The following is a 13449-nucleotide window of genomic DNA, read 5'->3' as shown; positions in this document are numbered from 1 at the left end:
GGGGGGGTGTTAAAGAAGAGCCTGCATTGCAGTTGATAATGATCTTTATTGTCTTATTGTTACTGGTACAGACCTCTAATCATGTCTAATTCTCCTTCCACATAGCCTCTCCACTTTCAAATTACAAGATCCTTAAAGACAGGGCTATGCCTTGCTCATCTCTGTACCCATATCAATGTTTCCCACAGTGCCTTTAACATCATAGATAGCCAGAAAGCATTTCTGATAAAAATGGAAGCGTTATTTAAGCACGGGTTTATTGAAGTTTCGGGACATATATTTTGGGACAAAGAGTGGCCACCATCTATGTGGAAATAAACCTAGTGAAGCAAACTGAAGTCCCTGTCAGTTGCAGTAAACCTCAAACGACAAGTATGGATCATTTCTAGCATACATGAAAACCAAGTTATTCAAGCTTTAACACTAAAGTATAAAAAAGAACATGGGGGGCACCTGGCTGGTTCAGTTGGCAGAGCATGTGACTCTTGATCTCAGGGTCACGAGTTCAATCCCCACGTTGGGTGTAGAGATTACTTAAAAACTTAAAAAAAAAAAAAAAGTACATGGACTTCATCAAACTCGGGGCAGCCCGTCTTCAGCACCAGCGCGCAGCTGACTGCTGGCGGAAGCCTGTGTTGAGAACGTTCCTTCCTCTCTCGGTTTATGCCATCTTTTTCTTCTCGGTCCCCGTACTTCTTTCCCCACCTTCGTTTCCTTGTTGCCTTCCTACCTTGAAGAGACTAACTGCCGGCAGTCCTGCTCCCTTGTAGGGGCACCTGCCTGCCCTTCATCTGCCACCTCACCCTCCTGCAAAAACCACTGCTTGCTCCCACTCTTCCCGAGGCCTGATCGCTCAGCTCTCCTTGGGGTCCGTGAGCTCTTACACCCGTCGTCCTCTTACAGGAGGCCTAAGCAGATTTCTGTTCTTGCAACCAAGAGTGCCTCAAGCCCCTTCCTCCCTTGTAGGCAGACTTCCACTCAACCGTGCAGAACTGCTCAGCTCCTGTGGGGTCACCCAGGATGTAGAAGGGAGGATACCACCCAACCTGGATGCTAGAAAGGGTCAGAGTATTTGGAAAGGGGTAGACCATTGAATTTTCTTTTCACTGAAATGTTTTAGATCTTGGGGACAAAGCTCTTGGGCTACATTGAAGCACCTCGCTAAGATCATCAAATGAATCTTATTGTGCAAAACAAGGAGGATTCACGTTGCTATTGCCACTAAGCCCTGTCTTATGTGGCAGGCTTAGCTGCATAGAGGTGGTCAGGGATTTCGGGTTTTTTTTTTTTTTTTTAAGAATGACAAATGTTTAAAATTGGGAAATAAAGTGGACTTTATCTCTGTAAAAGGAATGGCTATAGAACAGCAAAACCTTTTTTGATCTCCAGAAGGGAAATGTGGCAAGAGAATAGAAGCTTTATAGGGAATTACTGGTATTATCAAAGGCTTTTCAAAATAGACTTGAAATGAATAGTTGTGTGCTGGTTTTATTACTGCTTTGCGAGTTTACATTTTGTTTTTGTATGGTATTCACCGCCCCCCTCCCCCCGCGCCCCGCAATGAGATGGTTGCTAGGGCATGAGAGCAAATAACCTTTATTGTGTTAAATTTGGGACTGAATACAATTATCTTATAATTTGGGTTCATAGTGCCATTTTTGACAAGCTATATTATGAGCTTTTTGAGGAAAATTGAGCCTACATGCCATAAGCGGCTTCCTATTCAGTTGCCCTCCGAGTTATGGTGTCTCTGCTCTCCCCTCTCCAGCTCCTCGGCCCTGGGGCAGCCTCAGGACCAGATGCTGCTGGAGGCAAACCAGATGAGTCCGTGCAGGCCCCGCCAAGCTCCAGCACTGTGGCTTCTCTGATCTCTTCTGTGTCCCCTGATAGCCCACCGTGGCTTTTGCAGGTGTTTTCTTTGTGCTAAATGATGCTGAGTATCTTTTCATATTCTTATCTGGCCTTTGTATATCCCCCATGGTGAAATGTCTTTCCATGTCTTTTGGACATTTTCTAGTGGGATTGTTTGACTTTTACTGCTAAGTTTTGAGAATCCTTTATATATTCTAGACACTAGCCCTGTGTCAGATGTGTGGTTTGCACATCTTTCCTTCCCGTTTGTAGCTTGTTGTTTCATCCTCTTCACAAGGTCATTCATGGGTGAGAGTTTTCATTTTGATAAAGTTCAATTTGTCAGTTTTTTCCACTTATGGATTGTGCTTTTGGTGTTATCCAAGGATTCTTGGTCCAATTCTAGATCCTGAAGACTTATGCCTACGTGTTACACTACAAATTTTAGTTTGTGTTTTACATTTAATCCTATGATATATTTTGAGTTCATGTGCTTAATAATGTGTGAGACTTAAGTCCAGGCTCATATTTGCCTATGGATGACCAATTGCTCAGCACCATTTGTTGAAAAATACATATTAAATCTTTCTCTATCATTATCTATCATCATATATAGATATATATGTATATCTATAGATAGATATATATGTATTACTTCTGACACCTATTTACTTATTTATTTACTTATTTTTAAATTATTAAGTGAAATCTTTTTTCATCGTTAGTTCCAGAATGGTTAACATACAGTATGATATTAGTTTCAGGTGTACCATATAGTGATTCAGCAATTCCATACAACACATGGTGCTCATCCACAAGTGCCCTCCTTAATCCCCATCACCTATTTAACCCATCCCCCCAGCCACCTCCCCTCTGGTAACTATCATTTTGTTCTCTATATTTAAGAGTCTGTTTCTTGGTTTGTCTTTTTTTCCTTTGTTTGTTTTGTTTCTTAAATTCCACATACGAGTAAGATCATGTGGAGTTTGTCTTTCTCTGACTTATTTCACTTAGATTATACTCTCTAGATGCATCCATGTTGTTGCAAATGGCAAGATTTCATTCTTTTTTATGGCTGAGTATTAAATATTTTTAAATGAGTAACATCATCTGGACCTGGAGGCACTGGATGTGGAGGTACACTGAGGATGCCAAAGCATGTGCATCCTCTGTGGACTTCCTGCTGTAGTCACCAAAGATTACACAGCTGTTGGTGTTGTGGACCCAGCAACCTGAGCTGATGAAGTCATTACACCCCCCCCAACCCAACCACTAACCCAGTCCCTAACACACCCTCAAACCTGGAGCCTCCAACATGCCCCCACCCATAGGTGAAGGTTTTTCTTTACCAAAGTCAGTCCATAAATTTGGAAAAGGTGACTGCTTCTTCAAAGAAGCAGACATCTACACAAGGCTACAGGGATCATGAAGAATCAGGGAAACAAGACATCACCAAAGGAACAAAGTAAACGTCCAGTAACTGACTTCAGAGAAGTGCAGATCCATGAATTGCCTGACAGAATTCAAAATAATTATTCTAGGGCAGCCCTCTTGGGTCCCCTCCCTCTTCGGGAGCTTTGTAGTATCAGTGCCATCACTTAATAAACCTTGCTTTGAGCTGGTGCAACCACTCTGGAAAACAGTATGGAGGTTCCTCAAACAGTTGAAAATAGAGCTACCATACGATCCAGCAATGGCACTACTGGGTATTTACCACAAAGATACAAATGTAGGGATCCGAAGGGGTACATGCACCCTAATGTTTAGAGCAGCAATGTCCACAATAGCCAAACTGTGGAAAGAGCCAAGATGTCCATCGACAGATGAATGGATAAAGAAGAAGTGGTATATATACACAATGGAATATTATGCAACCATCAAAAGGAATGAGATCTTGCCATTTGCAATGACGTGGATGGAACTGGAGGGTGTTATGCTGAGTGAAATAAGTCAATCAGAGAAAGACATGTATCATATGACCTCACTGATATGAGGAATTCTTAATCTCAGGAAACAAACTGAGGTTGCTGGAGTAGTGGGGGGTGGGAGGGATGGGGTGGCTGGGTGATAGACACTGGGGAGGGTATGTGCTATGGTGAATGCTGTGAATTGTGCAAGACTGTTGAATCACAGATCTGTACTTCTGAAACAAATAATGCAATATATGTTAAGAAAAAAACAAGAAGAAGAAGATAGCAAGAGGGGAAGAAAGAAGGGGAGTAAGTTGGAGGGGGAGATGAACCATGAGAAATGATGGACTCTGAAAAACAAACTGAGGTTTCTAGAGGGGAGGAGGGTGGGGGGATGGGTTAGCCTGGTGATGGGTATTAAAGAGGGCACATTCTGCATGGAGCACTGGGTGTTATGCACAAACAATGAATCATGGAACACTACATCAAAAACTAATGATGTAATGTATGGTGATTAACATGACAATAAAAAATTAAAAAAAATAAACCTTGCTTTGCTGCCCACCAAAAAAAGAAAAAAGAATGCAAAATAATTATTCTAAAGATAGAGAGCTACAAGACAACACAGATAATTTAATGAAATCAGGAAACAATACAAGAACAAAACAAGAAATTCTACAAAGATACATAAAAACATAAAAGAACCAAACAGAAACTTTGGAGTTGAGTATATATCCAAAGGGAATGAAAAACAAACTCTTAAAAAAAAGATTTTATCTATTTCAGAGAGAGAGAGAGAGAAAATGAACAGGGTGGGGAGGGAGAAGTATGCTCCCCACTGAGCAGAAAGCCAGATGCAGGGCTCGATACCAGAGTCCTGGGATCATGACCTGAGCCAAAGGCAGACGCTTAACTGACTGAATCACCCAGGTGCCCCCAGAAGACAAACTCTTGAGAAGATATCTGCAGTCCCTGTTCATTGCAGCATTATTCAGAGTAGCCAATACATGGAATCAACCTAAATGTCTGTCAACAGATGAATAGATAAATGGGTAATGGATATATATATATATATACATATATATATATATATACACACACACACACACACACATATACATATATATTACATTTTCTTATAATTAATAATATAATATATATAAAATATCATGAATATTCATGTTATTCAGCCATGAGAAAGAAGGAAATTCTGCCATTTTCAACAACATGGATGAGTCTTGAGGGCTTTATGCTAAAGGAAATAAGTCAGACAGAGAAAGACAAACACTGTATGATATTACTTACGTGTGGAATCTAAAAAAGCCAAACTTATAGAAACAGAATAGAATGGTGGTTTCTAGGGTTTGGGGGTGGGTGGGGGAAATGGGGAGATATTGCTCAAAGGGTACAAACCTCTAGTTATAATACAAATAAGTTCTGGAGATCTAATGTACAGCATGGTGATAGTTAATAATATTGTATTATATAGTTGACAGTTCCTAAGAGAGCAAATCTTAAATATTCTCACCAGAAAAAAGAAAGATGGTAATTATGTGATATGATGGAGATGGTAGTTAGTGCTATGGTGGTAATCATTTTGCAATTTTGTAAGTAGTTCAAATCAACACTTTATACCCCCTTAAACTAACACAATGTTATATGTCAATTTTATCTCAATAAAGCTGCAAAGAATACTTTTGGGATTATTTTAAAATTTATATCAGATAACTCTGATATCTGGATCATTTGTAGGTTTGTTTCTATTGTTTGATTTTTCTCTTGATTCTATCTTTGGTATGTTTGTTAATATTTGTTTGAATATTGGAAATTGTAAATGAAACATGGTAGTGGCTTTAGATGATACTATTTTCCTTTAAAAGATATTTACTCTATCCTCCAGCAATGATATAAAATAAGAATAGGTCTCTTTGATTTTGTCAGAGGCTGAGCTCCATGCTTTGAAAGGATTGGTCTGCCTCTGGTGTACTAGGCTATCACCAACTAATACCTTGGACTATTTATTAAAACTTGTCCTCCTATGTGGGTCTGCAACTCCAATTTTTATTTCCCTAGCAGACAAATCTCTGATAAATTGCATTTAAGATCTTTTCTGTTTGATTTCTTTGTCTTTGGGCCTGTGCTGGTTAAGAACAGGAATGCTCTTGGGAGGATGGGGACAAACAGATACAATGTATTTGTTTGCCTTTTCTGCACCTCTGTACTTTCACGGATCTGGACCTCTCACATTCTATCTTGGCAAAGTAGAACTCCATGTTTTGTCTCTTTAGCCCATTATATTGCTAAAAGCTCTGTTGGCTTGAATTTCCCTGATGGCTAATGATGATGAACATTTTTCATGTGTCTGTTAGCCATTTGTATGTCTTCTTTTGAGAAGTGTTTGTTCATGTGTTCTGCCCATTTATTGACTTGATTTTTTGTTTTTTGGGTGTTGAGTTTGAGAAATTTTTTATAGATTTTGGATATCAGCCCTTTGTAGTGTCATTTGCAAAAATCTTCTCCCATTCTGTGGGTTGCCTCTTTGTTTTGTTGACTGTTTCCTTTTCTGTGCTGTATGGTGACTAACATAACATAATAAAATAAAATTAAAAAAAAAAAAGCTCGTTGGCTTCTCCACACTTTGCAGGCATCTGCAGGACAGCCCCCCAAGCCTCTCAACCTGTGTTGCTGAAGCCCAGAAGTGCCAAGGGGAAGCTCATTGCAGGACAAGGGCTCACCACAGAGAGCTCTACTTTACCCTGGGAACTTGGATGCATTAGGGCCCTGGTGCCTTAAACAGACTTTTTGTTTTGTTTTGCTCTTTTGATGTATTTTATTTTTAGTTGCTCTTGATGATAGTGTTGGTGTGCTATAAGCTGCTCTCTCATAGCTGGAAGCATAAAGTCCTCCAGAGCTTATATTTTGAACAAGATTTACCTGACTCAAAATTCCTTATTCTACTCTAGCAGAACTCAATATCTACTTTTCATGCAAATATCCCCTCAAATAATAATAAAAAAAAATCTGTTGATAAGAGATATACACATACAGACACACAAACTAATAAATTATACCCAGGATTTTCTATTTTCAATGCATGCATCAGAAAATAGTTGCTCTGGATACCTTTGAAGTAATGGTTTAAATCCCAATTTAAATATAAATAGGAAAACAATATCACCATAACGAAAGCCTGGCTTTTCCCCTGTCCTAGGTGGCAACCAGTTTTCATAGACACACAGAATCACAGTTTCCTGGAGGTCCATTACTACTGCCTGGGGCCCTGGCTCAGTCATTCAGAATGGTTATGAGGACACCCTTACCATTTGGCTGTAGCTATGTCTTTATGCTTTCTCCAAAAGCCTCACATCTATGGACCCTTTCTCAGCTTTGTGAGCAGGGAGGGTCTGTGGAGCTGGATGGAGGGAACCATCTCATCTCCTAGCACATGGAGCCACATATACTTGGGCACAGCTCCCCTTCACCTCTCTGGATCCTTGTCCTCTCCCTAGGACTCAGACCTGCCACTGGCAAAGCCCTCCACTACTTCCCCCTAGCCCTCCTTGCTCACCTGTTTTAGCTCCCTTTGGGCCTGGGTGCCTCTGTGGGCCCCACCTCTCATGGCCCTCTTACCTGGACCTCTCCTTTCAGCCATATCACGTTTCTTGGAGTTGTCTGAACTTATCAAAGCCTCTCGTACCTCTGCTCCTCTGTAACACTGCACTCTCAGTGAAAATACTTCTCCTTCCCTTCTCACCTTCCATGGCTTCTCATCGTTGAAGATACCACCTTAGCGGGGGCCTTCTTGGATCCCCCTGGCTGGGGGTTGGAGGTGCTTATGGCTGGGGACCCACAGCTACTCTCAGCTGTCGGGCTGCCTGTCCTGATTGCCATTTATGGTCTATATACATCTTGCCTCGGTCTCTTACAGTTCCCCCACTCCTGCCAAAGGAGTGGCCCTTACGGTGGGATGGTGCTACTGGAGTCAGGTTACTTCCAGCCTGGGCACTAGCTCTGGAAGAGGGGCACCAACAAGGCCAATGGAGACAAGACAGCTTGTTTCAGGAGCTGGGCTATGGGTCCTGGCAGGATTTCAATGGGCTGGGAGTGAGGGAAAGGGATGAGGGCATTACATTTTGACCCAAAACATGAGCAAATGTAGGATGGCAATTATGAATCCAGTGGGCTCCATGGTTGGGACACACCAACCTGGCTGAAGCATGACATCCTCCCTGCATGCTCAGATGGGGGAACAGATGTAGAAGGGGGACCCCAGAACCTTAGCATCAGAGACAGGACTCGAGTCCAAGTTCTGGGTCGTTGTCCTTAGCTCTGGTCCTAGACCTGCTTCCTTTCAACACCTAGGAGTTGACCTGCTGGCCAGGGCTCTGGGCCTGGCAGTGGCTTCAAAGTTGCCAGATATGTCTTGTTTAGTCTCAGAGTAGAGCCTGAGCCAAGGATGAGAGGCTGGGAGCACCAGTGAGGAAGGGCACAAGGTTGAGGGGAAAGGGCAGAGCTGTGCCTGGAGGACTCAGAGGTTCCATTTAATCTGGCAGCCTTGGGGCAGACAAGGAAAGGGACATGGGGATGGAAGAGAAGGAGGCAAAGCCCCTTCCCTCGGCACCCCTCTGCCCCACTACCACAGGCAGAGTCAGGGAAACATTGCTAGCAGCACCAGATCCACTGGGGACCTGGGTGTTCCCAGGGTGGGTATTTTGGCCAGGATGTGGGGGAGGTTTGATGTTAATGTGACTTGGAGCCTGTTTTCTGAAGCCTGTTCTTCTGCTAGTCCCTGAGCCATGAGCTGGCCTCTTACTGCCTCTGTTCAATACCTGGACACAGGGACCGAGGTCATCTCTGCCTTCATTTCTGGTGCTGAAATTAGATGAGGCTGGACTGAGCCTGGTGGAATTACCACTGCTGGGACCAGAGCAGTAGGAGAGGGGTGTTTCAGGAGGGGAAGGGTGGTGGGCCAGCAGAGGGAAGGTGAGAAGAGGGAACAAGCCCCTTTAGGGCCTTATGGAGAGGATCTCAGTGCCAGCTGCGTCTGTCCAGGCCCCTCAGGAAGCAGATGCTACAGTCCATCAGAATAGTGGGAAGATATTTTAATGAAAGGTATTTATAAGGCATGGGCATAGGGAAACCACAAGACAGAGTGTGGTCTCTTGGGCCACAGAACTGCTACCACCCCAGGTCGGAGGGTGTCAAGGAAGGGACAGTTACTGGAACTCAGAGATCAGGGAGCCTCCTGACAGCAACTGCGATCTTGGTTCAGACCAGTGGACTGCCCGGTTCCTGCTGAGAGAAGAAGCAGGGCATTTCCATCCCGACCTTCTGCATGCCCTTGTCTCTGTCTCTCTGAACCCCTACTGGCTGAACCTAACCAGGAGCAGAGAGCAGGAGGGCCATGTTGATTGCCTGTATATGTCAGCGAGTGTGGTGGCCCATCGTGGGGAGTGGGTCTGCCGAAGGACAAGGATAGCTATAGGTGGAGGGCACCTTGTGGAAATTTGCTGCCACTGTGTCCTGGGCCCCTGGCCCTGGGTGTGTACTCACATTAAGGGGGGATGGGGCCTTCCGAGCCAGCCTTGATCCCACTCTGCTCTGGATGTCACACCCTGGGAGCCAGAATTAGGGCCTCCAGCCTTGCTACCCCCAGCTTTCCCTCCTTGGGAGACCTACATTCTGTCAGGGGTCTCCATTCCCAGCTCATTTTCTGCTTCCCTCCTCCTCTTCTTGTGGCAGAAAATGTACCATCTGGGCCAGGAAACAGGGTGAAGATGGGTCAGTCAAGGAGTAGGTTTGTCTTCTCTGGGGATGCTAGGGCTTGAGAGTCACTCACCCACTTCCAGCTATGGCGGCCAGAAGCAGAATAATGCCAAGGCTCACAACCCACGGGAAGGTACTCCAGGTCCTGGCTGGGGGGTGTAAAAAGGGAAGCCAGGTGTTTGGGGGGCAATTAAGGCTGTCTGGGCCCAGAGAGGCTACATTCTTTCCTCCCTTTATTTGTCCACTCACTCATTTGTTTGCAAACACTTACTGAGCACCTACTGTGTACCTGGCATATATTTAGAGATAAGTGAGACATGGTCCCTGCTCTCTATGAGGTAGACAAGCAAACAATTATGGTGTGGTGTCCAGGGGAAGCAGAGGAGGACAGATCAGGAGAAAAGTAGCCACAAGGAAGGCCGATGAGCTTCAGGGGGTGGGAGCTTGTCAGGGAAACCTTCTTAAGAAATAGGATTTCTGGCTGGACTTTGAAAAACAAGTACGAGTTCAGTTTTGGTCCCATGGTCAAGTACAAAACTGTGCTCCAGGCAGAGGACACAGAATGTTCAAGGACAGAAGCATGAAGTCATCTGTATGTACAGCATGTCAGCAACTCAGTGTGGCTGGGGAGGAGTCAGGGGTAGTGGGAGGTGAGCAGGGGCTATTCACACAAGGCCTTCTGAAGATGTGGACTTTATCTGGGGGGCAATTGGGCTACAAACAGAGAGTGTCATAGGGAGATTTACTCCTTGAGAAAGTTCTTTGGTTGTTGAGTAAGATGTGGTCAAGAGGGGCAGGGAGGCCAGTTGAGAGATGCTGGCATAATCCAGGTGAGAAGTGAGGATGCCTGCAGAATGGTGGTGGATATTGCAATGAAAATATGGCAACACATTTAAGAATTACTTAACAATTTGGTTTGGTGATTGCATGTATTGAATATGGGGAAGGGAAATTCTTGGTTTGGCTTAGGGCTTGTGTGGGGCCATTTGCTGAGAGGGGCCATGAGGGAAGAGCACACTGTGGGTGGGGGGAGTTGGGTTTGAATATGTTTCCAAGCATGCTTGCTTTGAGGACCCGAGGGACCTCCAGGGGAGTTGTCCTAGAGGCAGGTGGCTTTATGGCTCTGAAGTTGGACATGCGGCATCAAGAAATCCCAGGAGTTGTTATGTTCTCTGGTGAGGATGGGGAGCAAGAAGAGCTTGGGGCTGGGCAGAGGAGGAAGACAATCCAGACAGAGACAATAATGACCCAGGATGGAGTGGGGGCAGGTTGGAGACAGGATGGCTGGTTGCCACTGACCTGGGCAGAGAGTTGGGTCTTTGCAGGTAAGAAGGTGTGTCTTGCAGTTGGCACAATTGATGACCTCCAGTGTGGAGTGTATGTCTGTGAGAGGGGATGGGCAGGAGCCTTAGCCAGGGCCATGTGCCTCTCACCTCTCATCCCTCCCCCACCCCCCCATGTCCCCATGCATACTCACCACAAGACTTATTGCAGGCTGCCCAGGAAGGTGAGATGGTAGAGAAACTGAGGTGCTAGGGGAGGCAGACAGAGCCAGGAAGGGTTGGGGTATCATCAAGAAAGGGAACTGGGAGAAGACATGGACAGGCACCCAGTATGTGGGCAAGGATGGGGATTCCTGGGGAGGGACATAGGAGGGGCTGCAGACTGGGCTCTGCTCTTTTCAGTCCTGGGGGAGGCGAAGGGCTAGGTGGTGGGGAGGGACCAGCTCCACCTCTCACCCTTCTCCTTCAGCTTCTCAGACATCTGATTCAGCCTGTCAGTAAACACCTGTTTCTGGACATTAATCTCTTCCAGAAGCGATGGTTTATCTGAGTGGAGGAGGAAGAGAAGTGTGCCCTCATCATCCACATTTTGTAGGTGGAAACAATTACATAACTCAAGATTGGGAATTCAAGCCAATTTTTTTAAACAGAAACTGCATAGAGCACACAGATGCTGGGTCTGTCACCACTCTTCACCAAACATCCCCAACCCAGGCCAGCAGGCCCTCTAGGAGTGCCTTGGGGGGCTGGGTTTTGTTAACACAAGCCTGGGGACTTCCTCACCATCTCGAAACTTCTTGATGGCTTTATCTACGTGATTGAATAATTTGGCTGTTGCTTCCTCCATATGGTCATGATCTGAGAATGGGATGTGGGATGAAGGGCAGTTGGTGGGTATAGGATCCCAGGCCAGGTAAAGGGGTCAGCCTTGATCCCTCAGGTCTAGGCTGTGCCTCACCAAGATACCAGGGTTCTAAGAAGACATAATCTCTTTTCAAGAATAGGGAGCGGAGGCTTTGGGAGAGCTCTCTGGGTGGCCCTGGGGAGCCCCAAAGAATCTGCAGGTCATAGTCTATCAATGCAGGCAGTTGTGGCCAGCAGTGGAGGCAGCTCTTCCCATTGATGGCAGGCAAGAGACAGCCAACCAGGAGAAGCAGCATCTTCTGGGGTCTGCCCTCTGTGCTCTTACCACCCTGCCTAGCAGTTCCACACGGAATGATGGTACTCCTTCCCCCTGGAAACCACATTCTCTTTGTAGAACGAAAGTAAATTCCACAGGGTACAGTGAGGGCCTGTTATGGTACAAAATTGGCTTTGGTGTCAGACCCAAGTCAAGGTCTCAATATCTTCCTCTAAAGATGAGGTCACTGATGTTCTTGGGGAGGATTCTTGTGAGGATCAGAGAAATGGCTGTGCAGACTTGTGGCTGATGGTCAGCTCTCCTAATGGTATTTACCATGTATGAAATAGTTCAACAGGCTGAAATTTGAGAGGTCAGGAGGGAGCAGCACAGAAAGAGGATTAGTTGTGTAAAGAACCTGAATCACTTTTCCATATTGAGATGGTCAGCCAAGGGGAAGCTTATGGAACATACATCTTTTTCATGGCACATATGAACTAGCAGCTGTCTTGTGCTGGTCCAAGCCAAAGGAACTTAGACAGCTATTCCTACCGCAGTGTAGACAGACTGTACACAGAGTTCCAGCCTGTAACTGGATGTACAGAGAGAGAAGTAATCTTTGGGCCAGTAGTTCTTATGTGCAAGGTGCATTGAAGAAAAACAAAGCTCCTTACTCTTGAGTAAAGAAAAAGCCAGTGAGATATTTGTCACTACTTAGCTGGTAAGTTTTGCATCTTCCATGCCATGCTTACAATCAGCTTCTGAGTGTCTGAGGCTGGATTATGAGCAGCTGAAAGCCACCAGGCATTTGAAGAATGCTTCTTACATGAACAAGAGAAAAAAAACAATAGCAAGAAATCAAAACAAAAGCAAACAAAAACCATAGGAAAAAGAAAGGGTACAAAGATACAGTAGGAAGCAAAAGAAAACTTAGAACCCCACTATTTAAATAAAGTATTTCTTCTCCAGATAAGAAGAGGCTGCTATGTAAAGGAAAAATAGAATAACAAAGAGTTATTGGAGATTAAAAATATGATAGCAGGAATTAAAAAAAATTCCATGCAAGTGTTAGGAGATAAGTTTCAGAAATCTCCCAGACAGAAGTACAGAAAGACAGACCAAGAAATAGGGAAGAAAAGATAACATTAAATAATCAATCCATGAAATCCAATATCCAGCTAATACAAGTTTCAGAAATAAAGAACAGAGAAAATTGAGGGAAAAATTATTTATGATAGAAACTGGGTAAGAAGTATATGCAGATAGGAATTTTATCTTATAGGGAGAGGAATTTGGAGGACAGGCATCGAGATTTGCCAAAAGAGGGGCACCTGGGTGGCTCAGTTGGTTAAGTGGCTGCCTTTGGCTCAGGTCATGAACCCAGGGTCCTGGGATCAAGCCTCACTGTCTTCGGCTCAGGTCATGATCCCAGCGTGCTGGGACCGATTCCCACATCAGGCTCCTTGCTCAGAGGGGAGCCTGCTTCTCCCTCTGCCTGCCTCTCCCCCTGCTTGTGTTG

At 44.8% G+C, this 13449-nt stretch overlaps 1 protein-coding gene across 6 annotated transcripts in view; it reads right to left on the bottom strand.

The window, feature by feature from the left end:
- Positions 1-11987, bottom strand: part of TEX51 (testis expressed 51) — a 15407-nt gene extending 3420 nt beyond the window's left edge. Inside the window, exons 1-8 of one of the 6 annotated variants that reach the window (XM_073885380.1) lie at positions 11769-11987; positions 11594-11668; positions 11267-11356; positions 11005-11022; positions 10827-10910; positions 9601-9676; positions 9441-9515; positions 8862-9056 (exon numbers count right to left, since the gene is read on the bottom strand). In XM_073885380.1, coding sequence (XP_073741481.1) covers positions 8978-9056; positions 9441-9515; positions 9601-9676; positions 10827-10910; positions 11005-11022; positions 11267-11356; positions 11594-11668; positions 11769-11970 — 699 coding nt within the window. In that variant the 5' untranslated portion in view covers positions 11971-11987 and the 3' untranslated portion in view covers positions 8862-8977. Of the gene's footprint in view, positions 1-8861; positions 9057-9314; positions 9516-9600; positions 9677-10826; positions 10911-11004; positions 11023-11266; positions 11357-11593; positions 11669-11768 lie in introns of those variants that run through there. The other 5 variants (XM_073885384.1, XR_012376023.1, XR_012376024.1 and 2 more) reach the window with 5 other exon arrangements.
- Positions 11988-13449: the final 1462 nt, after the last annotated feature.

This window comes from Callorhinus ursinus, unplaced genomic scaffold, assembly GCF_003265705.2.
Source record: "Callorhinus ursinus isolate GAN/ISIS: 27379988/994484 unplaced genomic scaffold, GSC_fseal_2.0 scaffold2, whole genome shotgun sequence".
NCBI classification, from domain to species: domain Eukaryota; kingdom Metazoa; phylum Chordata; class Mammalia; order Carnivora; family Otariidae; genus Callorhinus; species Callorhinus ursinus.
Note: the sequence above shows the minus strand (reverse complement) of the source record. Positions and strands in the feature narration are given on the sequence as shown.